The following is a 22,878-nucleotide window of genomic DNA, read 5'->3' as shown; positions in this document are numbered from 1 at the left end:
CATATCCGACCTGGTGAACAGGATTGCGCAATACAAGGTCTTCTCCACAGTGGATCTCAAGTCCGCTTACCATCAGCTACCCCTCCGCACTAGTGACCGCAAGTACACTGCCTTCAAAGCAGATGGGCGGCTCTTCCAATTTTTAAGGGTTCCCTTTGGTGTCACTAATGGGGTCTCGGTCTTCCAACGCGAGATGGACCGAATGGTTGACCGATACGGCTTACGCGCAACATTCCTGTATCTGGATAACGTCACCATCTGCGGCCATGACCAGCAGGACCACGACACCAACCTCCGGAAATTTCTCCAGACCGCGGAAATCCTTAACTTAACATATAATAAGGATAAATGCGTATTTAGAACCGACCGCCTAGCCATCCTCGGCTACATAGTGCGAAATGGAGTGAGAGACCCCGACCCTGAACGCATGCGCCTCCTTATGGAATTCCCCCTCCCTCACTGCCCCAAGGCCCTGAAGCGCTGCCTCGGGTTTTTCAGTTATTATGCACAGTGGGTTCCCAACTACGCAGACAAAGCCCGACCCCTAATCCAGTCCACAACCTTCCCCCTGTCGACGGAGACCCGCCAGGCCTTCTGCCGCATCAAAGCAGACATTGCAAAGGCCACGATGCACGCCACCGATGAGTCCCTCCCCTTCCAGGTCGAGAGCGATGCATCCGACGTAGCTCTGGCCGCCACCCTCAACCAAGCGGGCAGACCCGTGGCCTTCTTCTCCCGTACCCTCCATGCTTCAGAAATTCGCCATTCCTCCGTCGAAAAAGAGGCGCAAGCCATAGTAGAAGCTGTTGGCGGCATTACCTGGCCGGCAGGAGATTCACTCTCCTCACTGACCAATGGTCGGTGGCGTTCATGTTTGATAATGCACAGCGGGGCAAGATATAGAACGACAAGATCTTACGGTGGAGGATAGAACTCTTCACCTACAACTATGAGATCTTGTACCGTCCTGGGAAGCTAAACGAGCCTCCCGATGCCCTGTCCCGCGGCACGTGTGCCACCGCACAACTGGACCGCCTCCGAGCCCTCCACGAGGACCTCTGCCACCCGGGGGTCACTCGTTTTTTTTCACTTCTTTAAGACCCGCAACCTGCCATACTCCATTGGGGAGGTCAGGACAGTCACCAGAGACTGCCAAATCTGCGCGAAGTGCAAACCGCTCTTCTACCGGCCAGAGAGGGCGCACCTGATAAAGGCTTCCCGTCCCTTTGAACGCCTCAGCATGGACTTCAAAGGCCCCCTCCCCTCCACCGACCGCAACCGTATTTCTTGAATGTGATTGACGAGTACTCCCGGTTCCCATTCGCCATCCCCTGCACCGACAGGACCGCAAACACCGTCATAAAGGTCCTCCAGGGTATCTTTACACTGTTCGGGTTCCCCACGTACATACACAGTGATAGGGGGTCCTCCTTTATGAGCGACGAACTGCGTCAATTTCTGCTCAGCAAGGGCATCGCCTCAAGCAGGACGACCAGTTACAACCCCCGGGGAAACGGGCAGGTAGAGAGGGAGAACGGAGCGGTCTGGAAGACAGTTCTACTGGTCCTACGGTCCAGGAACCTCCCAGTCTCCCGCTGGCAAGAAGTCCTCCCGGAGGCCCTCCATATCAATCAGACACCTCATGAACGTCTCCTTGTCTTCCCCAGGAAGTCCTCCTTCGGGACCTCGCTCCCAACCTGGCTAGCGACACCCGGACCCATCCTGCTTCGGAAGCACGTGTGGGCGCACAAGTCGGACCCGTTGGTCGAGAGGGTCCACCTGCTGCACGCAAACCCCCAGTATGCTTATGTGGCGTTCCCTGATGGCCTGCAAGATACAGTCTCCCTCCGGGACCTGGCGCCCGCCGGAACCCCACGCGCACCCGAACCATTACCCCCACCCCCCCTCCTCCACAGCACCTCACAGGGGGGTCAGTCCTCCCGTTGCTCCTGCCTAGGCCCTCCCACCCACTAACGCCCCCTACAGGCGCCCCCCTCTCGTGTCAACCGTTTGCCCCACCAGTGCCGTCTAGGGGTGACGAAACTGCCATGGAGTCCGAGGCCACCCTCCCGGAGTCGCAGACACCCAGACCCCCACCAGAATTACCACCGAGGCTCAGACGATCCAGGAGGATGACCAGGCCACCCGACCGACGGATTGCTTCAGTGTAACTGTAAATGAACACTGACTGTATATATCTTCCACGCTTGTAAATATTCTCGACAACCCTGTAAGGAGGTATCACGGTACCTCCACATCTGATCATACCATGTTAAATGCAATTGTAACCACTGGCCACCACCCCCGCCGGACTCTTTTTTAACAGGGGGTAAATGTGGTATTATCGTGTACCGTGATACCTCCTTACAGGGTTGTCTGGGCAACAGATCTAGTCTATTAAAGCCTTCAGTTATGTTACAACCTCGTCTTTGAGTTTAATTGATCGTGCATCACCTTGTGAACCACAATCCCCTGTATCTTTCGGAATCTGGCCAGTCTGTAACATTGCAGAGTCTGATCATGCAATTGTCTACTTCCATGAGGGAAATGAGATGCGATGCTCAAGCAAACAATTCAGCTGTGACCTGCTTCACACATCTATGCACAGCTGATCGGTTAACATTCATAACATCTCCACTGGCAGCTTGAAATATTTCCTAAGCATAAACACTTGGTTTGGACACAATTTTCACAGCCAATGACATGCCATGTCTGTCATGGCCAGTACATACCATAACCTCGTAATGTTTTACCTGGTGAACTGAAACCTCCAGTGCCACTACACCTTGTACAAATGGATGTATGTGCATTTCTGCCTGTGTACTTCCACTGTAGGGATGCAGCCTGACCTACCTAGCATTCCTCAGTTATTGTCCTTCTTCAAAAAAAAGCACAGATGTTGAGCAGTTTCAATTGTGGAACCATGGCAGCTGGGTTAGGAAATCAAACAACTGCAAAGTATTGGCCACAAAAATACTTTAACTATTTCAGTGGCAATGGAAAACAAGAAACTTCAGCAACTAATCTGGTAATTTTGCAATTGCATTTTTAAAAAATACTGATTTTATAGCATTGGCCGCAGCAACTGGTTCACTCCTGATATTTAGGGAAGGAAATGCATCCTCTTTACCTGGTCTGGCCTCTTATGTGACTCCAGTCTCACATCAACATGGTTGGCTCTTAATTGCTCGCCAAACTGGCCTAGCAAGCCACTCAGCTGTATCAAACCACTTGAAAGAAACAAAGAAAGGACTGACCACTCAGCTAAGCCCTAAATATTAAATCAGGATGTGACAATGACATGCACAGCTCAGTGAACCCTGCAAAGGTTTCCATACTAACATTTTGGGACTAGTGCCAAATTTGGGAGAGTCATCTCACAGGCTAGTAAAGCAACGTCTGACATTGTCATTGGTACTGACAGAATTAATCCTATTAACCAACCTTCCAGATTCCTCCAACAATTATTACTCTGCAAGTACAATCCCATGGGCAGGACACCTGAGTGGGGTGACAGCGGTGGGGGGATGGGAGGAGTGGGCAATAATGGTTTCCAGGGAATCCCTGACACTGGCCCCAGATCCCATTAAGCCTCACAGTTCAGGTCAAATAGATAAGGAAAAGTACTGCTGATTACATACAACAGACCTCCCACAGCTGATGTTGATCACCACTGAGGGTAGCAAAGACACAGAATGCACCCTTGGTGAGGGACTCCATTATTAGATTTTTAATTCCAGATTTTTATCGAATTCAAATTCCACCAATTGTCCTGGTGGGATTCGAACCCAGTTCCCCAGAGCATTTCCCTGGGTCTCTGGATTAGTAGTCCAGTGAAAATACCACTACGCCACTGTCTCCTCACTGACAATAGTGATATTGATGGAGCCTCTTTCTTTCATTCATGGCTTAATTATAGTCCACCATTCACAACTGGTGAGAAGAGATTTAACATGTTAAATCTGGATATCCAGAAGAGCTGCAGCCTATTAGTAGGAACAAAATTGCACAACACCACAATCAGTAATCTTGCGGCCTGGCACATCCCTCACCAACTATTCAGTATGATCAACTTGAGTTCAATGAAAAGTGTAGAAGAACCTGGAACGAGCAGCACGAGGTATATCTGAAAATGAGGTGCCAATCTGGTGAAGCCACATAGGAAAATCTGCATGTGAAAGAGCAGAAACAGCATGTTATAGACACAGCTTAATGATTCCATAACCTAGCAATCTGGCCTAATTTCTACAATTCTGCCACATCCAGTTGTGAATGGTAATGGATAATTAAGCCATAAATGAAAGAACGTGGCGCCATGATTTCACTGTTATCAATTATCCTGCATATGACTGCAAATGACTGAAATGTTGACAACTACCTTGAGCCAAAGGTTTCGAGTGGGTGATTCTTCACGGCCTCGAGGCCCCACCCATCACAGGCATTAGTCTTTAGCTAATTCCATTCACTCCCGGTGACACCAAGAAATGGTCGAGTGCACTAGACACAACAAAGACTCCCTGGTGGGCAATATCACAGAATGGTTATGCACAGGAGACTATTCAGTGCACCCTTTCTATGCTGGCTCTCCAAAGAAGCAATTCATCGCGTGACACTTCCCCACTTTCTCCCTGTAGCCCTGCACATTCTTCCTTTTCAGGTAATAATTCAATTCCCTTTTGAATGTCTCAATTGAAGTTCACACTCTCAGGCAGCACATTCCAGATCATAACTACTCACTGTACAAATGTTTTTCCTCATGTGGCCATTGCCTTTTTTTTGACAATTATCCTAAATATGTACCTTCTTGTTTGATCCTTTCACCAATGGAACGTTTCTCCTGATCTACTCCAGTCTGGATCCACAATTTTGCATACCTCTATCAAATCTTCTGTCAACCTTCCCTTCTCCAAGAGAAATAGGTCCATTTCTCAAAACTATCCATGTAACTGAAGTTCCTCAACCCCGAAACCATTCTCATGAATCTTTTCTGTAGCCTCTTGTCATGATATGCAAACATGCAGCTATTGAACACACAGAATAGGACACGACCAATGAGCAGTCAGGACACTCAGGGGTGGTATCTCACTATAAAAGGGATGAAGCACTCACACCCCACCTCTTTCCACAGACCAACATCTAGAGTAAGACAGGGTGTATCCTCAGCATCACACCCCAGCATGTGGCTTAGAGCAAGGCTGGTTCAGTTAGACCGAGTTACTACATTTAGATTAGCAGAGAGTCGAACTCATTGAGAACTGTGCTGATAGTTCAATAAAACACATTCAACTCACTTCAAAGTCTGGAGCATCTCAAAACTGCATCAAGTGGCAGCTTGTGTTATTCCAAATTACATAACACACCTCTCACATATCTTTACATTCTTCCTAGAGTGTGGCACCCAGGATTGGACACAATACTCCAGTTCAGGCCAAAAGGGCATTCGTTACAAGTTTAACATTACTTCCTTGCTCTTGCATTCGATATTCCTGTCATAATACACACCAGTATATCATGGTGCAGACACACACTGATAGACACACAGTGGGACCAATCAACATACACAACTCCGCAGCCAATCACCAGTGAGAGCACACGCACTATAATGACAGGGGACATCAGAGTTCCCGCTCATTCGAGTAGCAGCTAGCTAGGAGCACAGAGCTCACAGCCTGCAACACAGACATTCACCATGTGCTGAGTGCATCAACTGGTTAGGACAAGGCAAAGGTCTTTAGTTAAAGCTGGTATTGTATTTACCCGCAGTTCAAGTATGTTTAAATAGTTAACTTTTTAATAAAATAGTGTTGCACTACTTCAAGTGTTGGTGACCTGTATGTGATCCAGAACACCCAACGCATCATGATACCAGGTGTGGTTGCATACTAGCACTTCTTAGACCTACCTGCAAGTGATCTGCATTCCACCAGCATTCCGTCATTCTGCAACATGGACAACATCAGCCCGCCGCCGCCGCTCCACATTGCCGGCAACCTCGGGGCCAACTGGAAGATTTTCAAACAGCGCTTCCAGCTCTACCTCGAAGCCACGGACAGGGAGGGTGCCTCGGACACCAGAAATATTGCTCTTCTCCTCTCCACGGCCGGGGACCATGCCATCCATATTTTCAACTCTCTCACCTTTGCAGATCACGAAGACAAGACGAAGTTCAAGACTGTTCTCCTCAAATTTGACACTCACTGCAGCGTAGAGGTGAATGAAAGTTTTGAACGCTACGTGTTCCAGCGTTTGCAGGGTATGGACGAACCTTTCCAATCCTTTTTAGCGCACCTCCGCATCCTTGCGCAATCTTGCAGCTATGGGTCCACCTCCGACTCCATGATACGCAACTAGATAGTTTTTGGTGTTCAGTCGGACCCCCTACGTCAGCAGCTCCTCAAAGTAAAGCAACTCAGCCTAGCGACCGCCATCGAGACCTGTGTCCTACATGAAAATGGCACCAGTTGGTCCTCCCATATACAAGCTGAAACAGCGCGGCAATGTCCCCACGAGGCGGAACGGGTCCAAGTGATTGAACACCTCCAGGGCCTCAGCCTGGATGAGGGCGGCCATTTCACGCACTTTTCGCGGACTCCCGCGCTTGTACGCACCAAACGAGGGGACGGCGACATGGAGGAACGTAATGCGCAAGCGCGTACCATGCAGGACCGCACTGCGCATGCACGGTGGCGCAGCGAACGTGCTGATGTCACGACGTGTGGCAACTGTGGCTCCGCCCATTTAAAGCGGCAATGCCCCGCAAAATCTCGACAATGCCTACGATGTGGAAGACTTGGCCACTATGCTGCCTGCCGTCGAGCAGCTCAGCCTGCCAATTCATATTGCTTCAGCCAGCCTCGCAGGCATGTTCGGACAATTCAACCCATGGTCATCGAGTCCGATTCCGACCTCCCACACAACAGTGACACCGAGGACCCGAAGGCGCCTTTTCGAGTCAGTGTCGAAACGAAAAACAGGCTGTACCCGAAACAAAGACACCAGCTGCTGTCGGTATACAGCATCGATCCAGACGATGAGTGGTGTGCCACCCTGACGGTCAACCGGTCCCATATACGATTCCGCCTGGACACTGGTGCCTCTGCCAATCTCATGGCGTGGTCTGCTTTCCAAAGCCTTCGTGTCAAACCAACCATTCTCCCATCGGCCTGCCAGCTATTGGGACTACAATGGCAACATCATTCCTACTACCGGCTCATGCCAACTCGAAGTGACGCACAAGTCACGAAAAGCCATCCTTCCATTTGAGATCGTGGGCTCCTCGAAGGACTCTCTGCTTGGCGCACAGGCGTGCAAGCTGCTAAACCTCGTTCAAAGAGGTCACTCTCTCTCTCCTGATGACACGTCTGCCTTCCAGGATGCTGACTTCAGGGCGCAACTCAACGCCATCATCGACCAGCACCGCGACGTCTTCGAAGGCATGGGCACGCTCCCATATACTTACAAGATCATACTCAAACAGAACGCCACGCCTGTGGCGCATGCACCTCGTAGAGTCCCAGCACCCCTCAAAGACCGCCTCAAGCAGCAGCTGCAGGACCTCCAAGACCAAGAAGTGATCTCCAGAGTTATGGAACCAACCGACTGGGTCAGTTCCATGGTGTGCGTAAAGAAGCCTTCCGGCGAGCTCAGAATCTGCATTGATCCAAAGGATCTGAATCGCAACATAATGAGGGAGCATTACCCAATCCCCAGGCGCGAGGAGATCACATGCGAGATGGCTCGGGCCAAGCTCTTCTCCAAACTTGACGCCTCGAAAGGATTCTGGCAAATTCAACTAGACAGATCCAGCAGGAATTACTTCCTTGATCTTGCATTCGATATTCCTAATATTAAAACCCAGGATACTATATACTTTATTAACTGCACTTTCAACCTCACTGGCCATCTTTAACAATTTCTGCTTGAATATGGCCAGATCCCTCTGCTCTGGCACCCCCTTTAGAATTGTACCGTGTTTTATATTGCTTCCACCCCACCCCCGTGTTCTACAAACACACTTAATAAATTCGATTCACCACTTTCATTCACCCCCTTCCCCAAATCGTGTATGTCCTTTTGAAGTTCCTTCTCACAGTTCACAGTGCTTCCAAGCTTTGTATCATCTGCAAACTTTGAAACTGTGTCCAGGGCACCAAGGTCCAGGCTATTGAGGTGTCAAACAGAACAGGAGTGCTCACGCTGGCAATTGAGGAACTCCACCCTAAACCTTCCTCCAGTCAGAGGAAACCGGGGGGGGGGGGGGGGGGGCAGTGCAAAACTAATGTTCCAATCACAGCAACATGTGGTTTTAAGAGGTGCTATTTGACCGAGTGCTGAAACATCGCTAGCCCCTGTGGCAGCCTCAGCACTGGATCCCTCGCCCCGAGTCACGCGCACCTGACGTCTCCAAGGCAACAAAGGCGCCGGTGGTGACTGACCAATAGACATACCCTCTCCGGGCCCGGGGGGCTAGGGAGAGGAGGAGGAGGGAGCCGGCAACCAATGGGAGCGAGGCTTCCTCCCGGCTCGGTCGCCTGAGCGAAGCTAGGCTTGTCCAATAGGAGAAGGCCTTTTATCCCAGCTCCGTCAACCTTCGGCACTTTCCGGCAGTAGCCTGATCTTCGGAGAGTGAGACTGGGAGCTGTCAACAAGCGGCTGCTTCCAAGTCCCCACGCCGACAGACCGACCGGCACTCTCTCAGGCTGCGGAGATGGACATCATCAATCAGGTAAGAGACTTCCTTTCTCAGGTCGCGAGTGGCATTCGTGTGAAATAGAGAGACGGTTAGATTGTCCGGAGTCCCAGAAAATAAACCTTCTTTGCACTTTATCCCCGCCAGCTTGTCGCCTCTGGTACATTTCGCATCGCCAAGGAGCCCCTGGGGTTCGTGCGCCTCCTCGAATGGGTAAGTTTTGCACAAAATCCACTTGTGACATTTCAGATGGGGAGAGTGAATTTAAGATATTGCTTTGCAACGCCCTTTGACTTGGGTGACTTATTTGTCGTTGGCTTGATTTTGAAGTAGAATAAAAGATTTGTTTCTGTTTCAAAAGGAACAGTTGAAGGAATTTTCCGGATTCTGTAAGATGGCTTGTGCATGCTGCTGGTTCCCAACACAAATGTAATCAAGGTTTTCTCTGGAGAACGTGATGCCGCCCCTTCCCCTTACCAGTTGTTTATACCTTCAGGCGAGGGGCTGTTATGTCTGAATGACTGCACAAACTAGTGCGTTTGAAATGTTTCGCCCCCCTCTAACCATGCACGGTTTGAAAAAGAACAAGGTCCAGCTATACATTTGGCAGCGAGCAATTGATGACTAGAAATGTTTGACGTTGGAATTCGATGATGGGAAGGATGGCGTTTTGGGGCAGTTCTTGTATCCAAACATATGGCATACGTTAAACATTACCATTTGCCAATCGATTTGCCTGCGTTGCCCCCATCTTACGACTTGTTTTACTTTATTAATATTTTGCCTTGTACACACTGACTGAAGAGTCAATCGTTTTTGAGAGGTTTTCGCTATCTTTTGCCTCGATTTTCTTTTCCTCCACATTTCTGAGAATGCAAACGTTCAAAGCAGCCGTATGGAAGGGAACTTGGAATCTAATTTTCTTCTTTCTAAAAGCATGTTACCACAGCGGATCATTTCTTTGTTTATAAATCCTGGTAATTTCATTTCTGACTGCTTAGTTAAATAATATAATTTATCGTAAATTAAGTTTCCTTTCCAGATGGTAAATATAATTGGCTTAGACGAAACCCGGAGGGAATGAATGATGTTTGTTTAGAAGGTAATGGGTATTTAGTGTACTTAGCTACCCTTCGAGTTTTTGTGATTTGTGCCAAAATGTATTAATGCCATTAAACTGTGATAAGAACCCAGTCGTGGGATTTTGTAATGAAGTATTTTGACTACATTTATAGACCTCAGAATGTAGAGGAATAATTGCCACTTTCAGAACTCTATACAAATAGCAATTGTTTTATTCTGACGAAAATTGAAAAGCTTTAAAAAAACTAAGTTTATTAAGCTTCTTTAATTGGTGTGTGAATAATGTACGTATTTATTATTTGTGGTGGTATCTTCTGGTCAAGTAGTGCTGTATCGCTAATGCTAATTGGAGTAGGGTCTGCAGTTCAGATGTGTAGTACCTGAATTTACTACTTGACTCCTATATCTAATTTACTTAACACAAAAAATAAAATATAATGATATAGGTTAAGATCACTTTTTAAAGATTAATCCTTTCCAAGTGGTGTTTCAGAATGACTATTAAGGGTGCATGTTATGATTATTATGGGTAACATATTAAAGCCATTTTATGTATAATGAAACCAATGTTGTTATTTGTCATAAGGGATCTGTAAAAATATATTTCAGATTATAGTTTGTTAACCAGAACAATAAATGGTTATTTTTAAAATTTACATTGACCATACATATTTTTATTTTATTTAGCACTGTTATTTTGAATCACGCATTTTGTTAGCTACAATCAAATGTGAAATCTTCATCCATAATCCTGTGAAATAAGCAGAAACAATTGAATTTCAGATAGCTACAAGACCAGTATCACCATTGTGAAGTATCCTGCAAGATGCTTACTCATGTCTATACACAAAGGACAATACAATCCCTTGATTGACAATTGAATGAAATATTGCACTGCTGATTCATGCTTTTTAGCACAATACATATTTATTATTTTGAAAACTAAAATGTAAATATTTCTGCTCCACTAATCTGGAAAGTGAATTTTTTGGAGTCGACTATTCTAGCAGCTGAATTTGAGGTGGGAATAATTATTTAAAGATACACAAAGTAAGTTCCCTGGTAGACAAAATAATTGTTTGTTTATCTAGTAACTAAAGTTTCTGAAGTTTGAACAGCACATCAATCTGAAACTCAAAAGCAAAGTGCTGTGGCTTCTGGAAATCTGAAACAAAAACACAAAATGCTGGAAATACTCTGCAGGTCTGGCAGCATCTGTGGAGTGAGAAACAATGTTAATTTTTCAAGTCATGGATCTTTCATCCAATAATTTGTCTGATAAAACTACCCTTTAGGGTAGTGTCCTAGGCCTAACCCTTTTCAGCTGCTTCATCATAAGATCCAAGATGGAAGTGTTCGCTGTTGATTACACAATGTTCAGCATCATTTGTGACTCCTCAGACACTGAAACAATCCATGTCTAAATGTAGCAAGACCTGGACAATACCCAGGCTTGGCCTGACAAGTGTTAAGTAAAATTCATGCCACCTAAGTGCCAGACAATAACCGCCACCAATAAGAGAGAATCTAACCATAGCCCCTTGAAATTCAATGGCATTACCATCGCTGAGTTCTCCCGCTATCAACATCATGGGAGCTACTACAGACCAGAAACTGAACTGGACTAGCCATATATATATTTTAGCTCCAAGAACAGGTCAGAGGCAAGGAATTCCGCAGTGAGTAACTCACCTCCTAACTCACCAAAACCTGTCTACAAGACACAGATGAGGAGTACGATGGAAAAGTTGCCTGGATGAGTGCAGCTCCAAAAACACTCAAGGAGCTCAATACCATCCAGGACAAAGCAGGCCGCTTGATTAGCACCCCATCCGCAAACACTTATTCCTTTCACCGCCAACGACAGTGGCAGCAGTATGTATAACCTGCAAGATACACTGCTGGAACTCACCAATGCTCCTTAAACAGAACCTTCCCATCCCATGGCCACTGCTATCTGGAAGGACAAAGGCAACAGGCTTATGGAAACACCATGACCTCAATGTTCTTCTCCAAGCCACTCACCATCCTGACTTGGAAATATATCGCTGTTCCTTCACTGTCGTTGGGTCAAAATCCTGGAACTCCTTCCTTAACAGCACTGTGGGTGTACTTACACCACTTGTACTACAGCAGTTCAAGAATGCAGCTCACCACCGCCCTTTCAAGGACAATTTGTGGTGGGCAATTAAAAAACCCTGCAGCGTTAACTTTGTTTCTCCACAGATGTTGCCAGACCTGCTGAGTATTTACAGCATTTTCTAATTTATGTTGGGATCTCAAATTATGTTTGCTTTATTTGGCTGACTGTTTTCATGTTCACCTACAGTGCTGGCTATTCTGACTTGAAGACAGGAAAAATGGATAATGTTGAATTCACTCCGCCTGAATAATTCCTCCTGGTAGCTGGCCACAGAACAGGATTGAGTCCAGATTCTGTTCATTCAGCTAGAGGAGGTATATGGTGGCAAAAGACAGAGACAGTAAAACTGAGTTAAAGAGAAAATAAATCAGAAAATTCCAAAGCATCACCTCTTTCAAATATCATTATCACAGCCACATTTTTAGCAATGACACCAATGAAAAAAAACGTTCAATGACACCCTTTCCAAGTGAAAATCCAAAGATGAGTCATCCATGCGGGAAAACTTTAAATTGATTAATTTACTGGACATCAGCAAATTAGTAGCATAAGAGATGCATAATAATTAGAGAGGTTTAAGTTCACATAGGAAATTCATATTTACTTATAGTTAACAGGGTGTGTACTAAAATGGATTATATATTCTTTGTACTTTTTGCAAATAAGCAATTTTCACATATCTACTCACCCTGCACACTTGCCACAATGTTCTTACCTACAAATAAAAACTTTTAAGCATATTTGATTTGAAATATTAAGTAATAAATAATATTCCTGAGTTTTGTTGCTTTTATATCTATATTTGGAGTTTTGAAGGTTGTTGACCCCAATTTCCTTCAACAGCTTTGATTTTAAATTGCTGGTATTTAGTTGCTGTTCATATTATTTAATAATGCCTAGCATTGCATGAATTTGCACAATATTAGTCCTAATGTTCAAATATTTCAAGAAAAACAAAATAGAACATAATGAAGCAATGTAGCTAAAACTGTAAAAGAACTGACAAAGACAAATGCGAAAAAGGTCCATTGATATGGGGCGTGATTTCTAAGGGCTGGATTCTTCTACCTTGCCCGCCATGAGATCGCCACGGGCGGCATGCGGACTATGTAAATGTCCATTGACCTCAGGCGGGATTCTCTGGTCATCAAGCGGGTGCGGCCAGAGAATACAGCCCTAAGTGTAATTTTGGGTGAGTTTGACGGGCTGTTTATCACTGGCTTTTTGTGTGAGGTCGACACCGCTTTTCAACCATACTTAGTCATTTTTTGAGCCTTGGGGTGTTTCTTCCCGGTTACACCCACACTGAGCAGCTGAACTCACTAGTGAGATCAAACTCCTCAGCGCTCGGAGTGCCATTTTGAAAGGGTGCCCCGACTTTTAAGTGAGCTTGAGGGTCCCCCACAAGACCCTACCCATGGATTGTGTCATCCCTGCATATAAAGACATTACACCCCACTCCCCTAAGTGAGGGCATCCCTCTATAGGGTCACTGAGGGCCCCCTCTATTTTCAGGCCTCTGCACCCCTCCCTTTGGGCCCCCCTTTCAGAACCCCCACCCTTCACCCACACAACCTTCATTAGGCCCTTTGATATCCTCCCTTCATGCGCTCCCTACTTTTCATAGCCCCCCATATGCCCCCTTTCATGCATGGGCCCAGTTAGGGCTAGACCCTTGGCAGTGCCACCCTGGCAGCTGGACACCCTGGTACTGCCACCTGGGCACCTTGGCAATGCCTTTTCCAGCCTGGTGGTGCCACCTGGGCACTTTGGCAGTGCCAGGGCAGCAGTGCCAAAGTGTCTGGGTGCCAGAGGGAGAACCAGAGATCCACCCTGCCCTGTCCCCAACCACCCAGGGGTCTCCAAAGGCCTGGGAGACCCCCAGGTGCCATTAGGCCTCGTCCACGTTTGTGTGGACAATTACTAAATGGCACCTGGCCGCCGCCTCGCTGGCGAGGCCATTAGTTCCTGGGCTCCGGGATAATATGGCACAAGCATATTTTAAAAGCCGGATGGCTCATTTAAATATGATGATCTGGATTTTGCCTAATGAGGGTGAGATCCAGATTGCGATGTCTCACGAGATTCTGTTGAATCTCACAAGAGGTCTTAAGCGTCGAGAACCTCGCGAGAGGCCTCTCGTGAGATCCATTGGCCTCTTCATGCCACCAGGTCTGGTGTGACGTGTCCGTCGAATCACGCCAATGGTCTCAGCTATGAATTGTGGTTTTGTCACAAAAAAACTGTTATGATTGAAATTCGTTGCCATTCATTGCTTCACAGGGCCAGCGTCCCAGGTTCGATTCCCGGCTTGGGCCACTCTCTGTGAGGAGTCTGCACGTTCTCCTCGTGTCTGCGTGGGTTTCCCTCCAAGTGCTCCGGTTTCCTCCCACAAGTCCTGAAAGACGTGCTATTACGTTACTTGGACAATCTGAATTCTTCCTCTGTGTACCCCAATAGGCGCCGGAATGGGGCGACTAGGGGCTTCTCATAGTAACTTCATTGCAGTGTTACTGTAAGCCTACTTGTGACAATAAAGATTATTATTATTATTATTAATAAAATATACTCAATAGCCTCAATGTTACTGCTGTTGATATTAAAAAAGAATGTTTTTTTTTTCTTTACCATTTTAACAGAACAAATTGGGCCTATACTCTGAGGTTTAGAAGAAAGAGATTGATCTCATTGAAACATGCAAGATTCTGGATGGCCTTGGCAGGGTAGACACTGGTTGAGGTATCTAGAACACAGGGACACGGACTCAGGATAAGGACTGAGTTGAGGAGAATTTCTTCACTCAAGGGTTGTGAATCTTTGAAATTCTCTATCCCGGAGGTTTGTGGTTAATTATATTTTAGGCTGGGATAGACAACTTTTGGACTCTCCAGGGGTATGGGGACTGAGTGGGAAAGTATTGAAGCCCAAGATTAGCCATGATAATGTTGAATGGCAGAGGTCAGCAGGCTGTGTTATCTACTCATACTCCTATCTCTTTTGTTCTTGTGAGCAGAGATGTTAACCTATTTAAAATAAACAAGTTAACACCTGCAATAAAATAGTGGACAGAAAAATTTAATGTGAATGCAATCATTCATTTACATTGTTTTTTAAAATAAATTTAGAGTACCCAATTAATTTTTTCCAATTAAGGGGCAATTTAGCGTGTTCAATCAACCTACCTTGCACATCTTTGTGTTGTGGGAGCGAAACCCATGAAAACTCGGGGAGAATGTGCAAACTCCACATGGACAGTGACCCAGAGCTGGAATCGAACCTGGGACCTCTGCGGCGTGAAACTGCAGTGCTAACCAGTACGCCACCATGCTGCCCATTCATTTATATTGTTAACAATAATTTCCAGCAATGATATAAATGTATTTACATTTATTTTACTAATGACTTAGCTATATTCCACAAAGGAACAAATAACAGGTTTTCCAAGAACTATATGACATGTTTTCCTTATAAAATGACTAGATGTGACACATACAATTTCATCATTCTTATGTTATTTGGTTGGTTCACTATTGTGAAAAAGATCAATCTACTGGGAATGGATATATCATATATGGCTTGATAGGCGAACCGAGATATTTTGCATATTGGTAACAGAAATGCAGCATTGTAGAAATTCTGGCAGTGCAAAGATATGTCCCAATTCTATTTAGGCTTGCAGGCTCAACATTATTTTAATTATTTTGGTAGACATGTTGACTTATGGAGATTGGCTGTGGCAGGATCTTGTCAGAGTGCAGAATAGGCGTTGGTGTCTGGAGCAGCTGAAGAAAAGTAGAATTTAAAAAAAAATCTAAATCCAATGTATTATTAATTCATCGTTCAATCATTTAACAATTTTTTTAAAAGCCTTTATCAAGGATGATCTAAAAATGTCACTTTTTTGGTTGTTTGTAAATCAAGTTACCGATATGACTGAAACTTCAATCTAACTTCATATGAGACTGATCTTTAGTGGGAGTTTAATCATTGTCCTGAACGGACAGATAATTCCGGCCCATATGCAGGTAGATACAACCACAAAAAAAGGCTTTGGGTTTTATAAATGAGGCATAGACCACAAGAGTGAAGATGTACTGATGAATTTAAATAAAACATGAGTTGGGCCACCATCCGAGTGATACGTGTTCCATTATAGAAAGGATATTAAAGTGATTGTGAACTTGCACTGAGAATCAATAGAATGATGCTGAGGATGCAAACTATATCATCAGGAGAGACTCGGAGGTGTCAGATGAGACACTGATTCACCTCATATTTTGTGTCTGAGTGGAGAGTTGATGGCGCCATGGGCAGCTCCTGGCAGATTGCACAATCTTCACTCAGTAACACATTTCTCTAGTTGAGGCCGATCACCCAACTGTTCCAACCCACCTTCTTCCCGTCTCTCCAGGTGTCATTGCCACCTCCTCCTCACTCTAGCTGCTGTTGTTACCTCTTGCTAAGCAAGCTTCTAGCGCCCAGCTAACGGAATTGAATGTGTGGGTGGTGATTGTTAATGAATCCCAAATTAGGTTAAAATAATGTGCATGCAGTAAGTTAGCCCAGTGATTCTATACATTAAACTGAGTTCACATTCTGCCTTTTCAAATAGAATCTCTAACTCCAATCTCACCTCATGATGTAGGAAAATAACCTGTATTATTTTAGCTTTTGCAAAATGGAGTAACAGATGTTATCAAAGCTCTGGGATGGAGCTTCTTCATGTAAATGTAATTGATACTCGAGTGAACTTCAGAAATTTGAAAAGAGTGCCACTGCTTTATAATCCTCGCTGCACTTTAAGGAAGTTAGAGCAGCAAGATTTTGCAAAACAGTGTGGTCATTTTTTAAACAAGCTTTTAGCTGCTGTTTTATGGTCACTTGTGGATGTAAGGTTTAAAAGAATAATGCAATAATGAAAAACAAAAGATAATATACAGCTTATAAGGTTGGTAATGGGATTCTACAGGATGTGTCTATTGTCATAGTAACATGCTAACTTCAGTAGGGATTTTAGCTGCCTTGCCCAGCTGTGAAAAATGCCAGCAGAGGATTGAGATACCGGGCGAAATTCTCCATTTGGGAGACTAAAGGTCTGATTTTATGGCCTCGTTGCGCCCGACCTGGTGACATGACGCGGCCGTTTAATCTCGTGAGAGGCCTCTGATGAGATTCAAGCAGCTTGGAATGCCTTGTGAGGTCTGATGAGATCTCGTGAGACATTGTGATCTGGATCTTGCCCTCGTTGAGCGAGATCCAGATTAACGTATTCATAAGAACCATTAGGCTCATTTAAATACATCTACCCTCGATTCTCCCGAGGCTTGGGAACTAATGACCTCACCTGGGAGACCTCGCTATGGCTCTGTTTAGCACTGGTCCACACAAACGTGGACCAGGCATAATGGCACCTGGGAGGGTCTCCCAGTTTATTGCAGATTCCCGGGTGGTCGGGCTCTGGACCATGGCACTCTTGCTGGCACCTGGGCACTTTGGCGCTGCCAGCCTAGTAGTGCAAGGGTGGTACTCCTAGGCTGGCAGATCACTGCTCGTGCCAGGAATCAGGCCCGGGAGTGCCTTACCCTTAAGTGGTGGAGTGAGTGGGGGTATATGAGGACCCCCTAAGAGGTAGGTTGGGGTAATGGGGGATGGGGGCATGAGGCCGCGGTGGGGATTCTGACGTGGGCCGAAAGACCTGGCTGTATTCTGAGTTGAGCCTGTCAGTGCAGGAAATGAGACAATTGTGGCCTCAGCATGGTGTTACCTGCAGAGCCCCGTTAGATAGTGGCATCATTTTCGGTGCTGCAGATGTTGAGAAACACCCCGCGATACGCGCCCAAAATGGGACTTTTTTTTGTTAAATTGCGCCCTAAGTGTTGATGCCAGGATTGAATTGTGCGTGGTTCGTGTTCCCGTTGAGGGTGCAATTTGTAGAGAAAATCAGGACATGCTAATGGGCTAGCCCTCTAATGGCACGGATTCTGAGCAATTCCCATCCAAGCGGGCGTTCTAAACGTTGGGCCTGGAGTTAGTGCCAAAGAGCCTGACAGCTCGAGCTGTTTATATGTGCTCTACTTACCACACACTCACTGCAGTCACCAAGATGGCTCAAAGACGACTTGCCCGCCAGAGGTTGCGAGCCCAAGGTGGACCCACAGCTTCATGCCAGTGAGGAGCGGAGGGACACCCTCTTCCCAGCATGGGCTACAGACTCAAGCCTGCCCTCCTGAACACTACCTGGGAGGTGGTGGCAGAGGCAGTCAGCACTACCAGTCTTACCAGGAGGAGACACCAGAGGGATGGGGGTCACTGGTGTGTCCTCTGACCTGAGAGGGACAGAGGACTCGCCAGGGAGCGTTCCAAACGCTGCAGTGCTGGTGTCCTCTGGTTGGGTTGAGCTCTTCTTCCTCCTCAATGGGGCAGCATTGAGCTTGTCCCTTGATGATACAGCTGGGGTATAAGGGTGTCCAGAAGGGCAGCCTGGGGGTCCCCCAGATGACCAGATGCCTTCTGAGCATTTAAAGAACATAGGCAGCAATCAGCAGGCTAAGCAGCCAGGAGCCTGTTAATAGCATCAAAGGAGCGCGTATAAAAGACAGACTGCAGCAACGGTGGTCTGAGCAAGGCCACCCCAATCATGAGCAGGAAACCCCAAGTCCATTGATTTGGCACCAAGTTACTACCTACTACTGTCCCCATCCCCCAGCAAGCCCGACAATTTTCAACGGCCTTTCAGTGTCTTTTTAGCTCCCCAGTCCCCTTCCAGTCATGACCCGCAGTCCACATTTGTAAATACTTGTAGTAATTCACGCCCATCAGACTGCCACTGAGAAGAGCAGAGCATCGCGGAGCATTCTGTGTCCAACCCGCTAATCACATTTAAATGCATGCAAATGCTGTTTTTCCATGTTGCTGCCGGCACAGGGTGGAAACCTCGTTTCCGCCACCAGTGAAGGACCAATGGAGCACAACACCTGTATCGGTGCTCTCGATTTTGGTCGGACGCCCAATTCTCCATCCGATCGCGGTTTTCGTTTGCGGCATCGTGAGCTGGAGAATTTCATCCACTGGGACTATTTCAATTGGAGAAGGAAAGGAAAAGTGAAGATTTAATAGAGTATTTTAAGATGATGAAGTTGTTTGATGAATTGAATAGGGCAAGTATATCCTCTCGTTAGGAAGTTGGTGGTGAGAGGTCATCGATTTAAAATTGTCACTTGGAGCAAAAAAGAGGTTGCAGAATTTAAGCCTTTGCCATTGGGAGTTGTTGAAGCAAAGATCACTATTATTCAGGAGAGCAGGAAAATATTTGAAGCACAAATCTTACGAGCTAGAATAAAATATTTGGAAAATAGTTTGGAATACTGTGGAGCTGGCGCAAGCACAATGGGCCAAATGGACTCCTTCACTGAACATACATGATTTATGGCACAAACAACTGCAATCACATCATTTTATATATTCTTGTCAGCCACCTCTAATTGTAATGTACCCACCCAGATCTGCGCTCCATAATACACTTAAAATAATGCAGTAATGTGGATGATGAAGGAGCCAGCAGAATGTTTCCAAAGAATATGTATTCTACCAGAGCTATGTTGGAAAACCTCTGCAAAATCCAAGCCATCACATCTAAAGCCTGAAGTTAGTGTACTTTCTGAACATTAAAACTTCATTAATCCTCATGTGCTGGGACAGTTTTGGCTGTGTCGTGAAGCAAGTGAAAAGTGCGCCTGTGTGATCCAGTTTTGGAACCGACTATCTGTAAACCGCACAGTTGATATTGGGAGAAGGATTTTTTAAATTAACCTTTGCGTTTGCCTTGATCAAATCCCTACACTTCATAAATCCAACATTTGTAGTAGGGCCTAACTAAAGATTGTTGAAACTGTGTATTTTATGGATGCTGTGCTTATAAGACCATAAGACATAGGAGCGGAAGTAAGGCCATTCGGCCCATCGAGTCTACTCCACCATTCATTCATGGCTGATTTCAACTCCATTTACCCGCTCTCTCCATGGCCCTTAATTCCTCGAGAAATCAAGAATTTATCAACTTCTGTCTTAAAGACACTCAACGTCCCGGCCTCCACCGCCCTCTGTGGCAATGAATTCCACAGACCCACCACTCTCTGGCTGAAGAAATTTCTCCTCATCTCTGTTCTAAAGTGACTCCCTTTTATTCTAAGGCTGTGCCTCCGGGTCCTAGTCTCCCCTGCTAATGGAAACAACTTCCCTACATCCACCCTATCTAAGCCATTCATTATCTTGTAAGTTTCTATTAGATCTCCCCTCAACCTCCTAAACTCCAATGAATATAATCCCAGGATCCTCAGACGTTCATCGTATGTTAGGCCTACCATTCCTGGGATCATCCGTGTGAATCTCCGCTGGACCCGCTCCGGTGCCAGTATGTCCTTGCTGAGGTGTGGGGCCCAAAATTGCTCACAGTATTCTAAATGGGGCCTAACTAATGCTTTATAAAGCTTCAGAAGTACATCCCTGCTTTTATATTCCAAGCCTCTTGAGATGAATGACAACATTGCATTTGCTTTCTTAATTACGGACTCAACCTGCAAGTTTACCTTTAGAGAATCCTGGACTAGGACTCCCAAGTCCCTTTGCACTTCAGCATTATGAATTTTGTCACCGTTTAGAAAATAGTCCATGCCTCTATTCTTTTTTCCAAAGTGCAAGACCTCGCACTTGCCAACGTTGAATTTCATCAGCCATTTCTTGGACCACTCTCCTAAATCTTTCTGCAGCCTCCCCACCTCCTCCATACTACCTGCCTCTCCACCTATCTTTGTATCATCGGCAAACTTAGCCAGAATGCTCCCCGTCCCGTCATCTAGATCGTTAATATATAAAGAGAACAGCTGTGGCCCCAACACTGAACCCTGCGGGACACCACTCGTCACCGGTTGCCATTCCGAAAAAGAACCTTTTATCCCAACTCTCTGCCTTCTGCCTGACAGCCAATCGTCATCTCATTGTCAGCTCAGTTAGTAAGTAGTCAGTAGTTGTGATAACCATTACATTCAGTAACAATGCAACATTTCTATTCATTAAAAAAATAAATTAACTAATCATTTCTTTCTAAGGCTGTCAAATAAAATGTTTGCTGTATTTAAAAAAAACATTAATTAAAATAAAAAATAAAATTACTGTCTTTGAATTCTTAATTGGTTGCAAAAGGTTATTTATTATGTCTTTCAGTGATGAGCAATGCTTTGTTAAAATCATACAGCAGAACATTTTCAAATGTCAAATGCAGTAAATTTGAACCTCTTTACACTGTCCAATAATTTAAAAGTGACTTCATAGTGGTAACAGTTATAATTTTACTTAAGCATTAGTGAGACTCATACATTAGTATTTAAGCAACAGTTTACTAAAAGCAATTGAGAATGACCAGTTATTATCCCTTGGATAAATGTTGTGGTCCATTTCCCATTCTTTCTGCTCATATATTTGTCCATACCTTCTTAGCGTCTGTCATGAATAATCCAAACCTGGAAAACACCTCAAAAATGGGAATTGCCAAGAAATCTATCCAATTCATAGAATCACAGAATCCCTACAGTGCAGAAGGAGGCCATTCGCCCCATCAAGTCTGCACCTCTTCGAAAGAGCACCCTACCTAGGCCCAATCCTCTGCCCTATCCCTGTAACCCCCCCATAACCTTTGGACACCAAGGGGCAATTTAGCATGGTTAATCCACCTAACTGTAGGCACAGGAAGTTTTTTGTTCAATACAGGCCTCGGATCTCACTCTTTTAAGCTTTAGCACAAGCTTGCCTTGGCGAACATGTAATGACTTAGGCCAGACCTTTGAGATTGGCAAATTAGAATACGAGTTCCCTGATTAGTGGCCCAAATCAGGGATCCCCTTTCTGTGTATATAACAGGGAGTGTCAGATCCTCTGCACTCCCGGTGTAGCCAGCAGACTGAATGGACATGGTTGTTCAGCTGTTGGGTTTGTAAATAAAAGGAATTCTAGTGACGGGACTTCTGCCTCCGTGGACTTATTCCAGAACACAAAAAGGATTTATTAATTTAAAAAAACAGCAGCCACATGGCTGTAACTAACTCCCTACATGTTTCCTGCCTATGAGCGGACTCCATCCCTGGGGTGACTACTAACTCTGAGTCTCAATTAGCCAGGTGACCCTTACTCGGCAGTGTTGCCCTTAAAAAGACAATCATCACAAATCATCACATCCTTTCTCCCTTTAATTCCTGTGTACAATCTTCAATAACTAAGTTACTCAGTCCTAAATTCTAACTAAACATTATATACATGAGTTGGACAGTTTTCTGTTTCTTGCAGAGAAATTCTGTATTCTGAGATGTTTCCACAGGATCGACAGTGACAACAATTGCGATAAAGGGTACCCGTTTTGGCACAGGCAGTTCATTACTACTTGCTTACACAGAGACTTAAGTTATGTCTGTAACAGGTTGATCAGGTACTTTGGTGCTTACGGGTTCAAAAACATTTCTTGATGGCAACACTGACTGTTAGGAGCGTCTCTCTACTCCTCAAGTGGTCCGCATGTTTACGAACGATCCGTCCCTCCATGTCGACTTGGAACAGGGGTCCAGTCTCAGCGATAAAAATTCCAGGGATCCAACTTGATCCACCACCAACGTTTCATATTATGTACTTAATATGTTTTTTTTTCATGTTACACTGGTGATGGTTCATTCATGAGATCTTGAGGCTTGTATTTATAAACATAAAGACATTTATTGGCAGACGTTAACTATGTACAGTTCCAAATATGGTCTTGTGTAGAACTGTCCATGCAGGCTTGCTGCTTAACCAGTTCCTAGGGATTGTAGGCTAGCTAATGTAACCGCACTGTTTAAAAAGGGAGGTAGAGAGAAAACTGGGAATTACACTAGTCAGCCTGACGTTGGTAGTGGGGAAAATGCTCGAGTCCATTATCAAAGAT

General features: G+C 45.4%; 1 protein-coding gene across 1 annotated transcript in view; it reads left to right on the top strand.

The window, feature by feature from the left end:
- The first annotated feature begins 8,555 nt into the window (after positions 1-8,555).
- synpra (synaptoporin a) overlaps positions 8,556-22,878 on the top strand; it is a 556,562-nt gene continuing 542,239 nt past the window's right edge. The window contains exons 1-2 of the mRNA XM_072472343.1: positions 8,556-8,725; positions 8,837-8,902. Coding sequence (XP_072328444.1) covers positions 8,708-8,725; positions 8,837-8,902 — 84 coding nt within the window. The 5' untranslated portion in view covers positions 8,556-8,707. The remainder of the gene's footprint in view (positions 8,726-8,836; positions 8,903-22,878) is intronic.

Source organism: Scyliorhinus torazame, chromosome 13, assembly GCF_047496885.1.
Source record: "Scyliorhinus torazame isolate Kashiwa2021f chromosome 13, sScyTor2.1, whole genome shotgun sequence".
NCBI classification, from domain to species: domain Eukaryota; kingdom Metazoa; phylum Chordata; class Chondrichthyes; order Carcharhiniformes; family Scyliorhinidae; genus Scyliorhinus; species Scyliorhinus torazame.
Note: the sequence above shows the minus strand (reverse complement) of the source record. Positions and strands in the feature narration are given on the sequence as shown.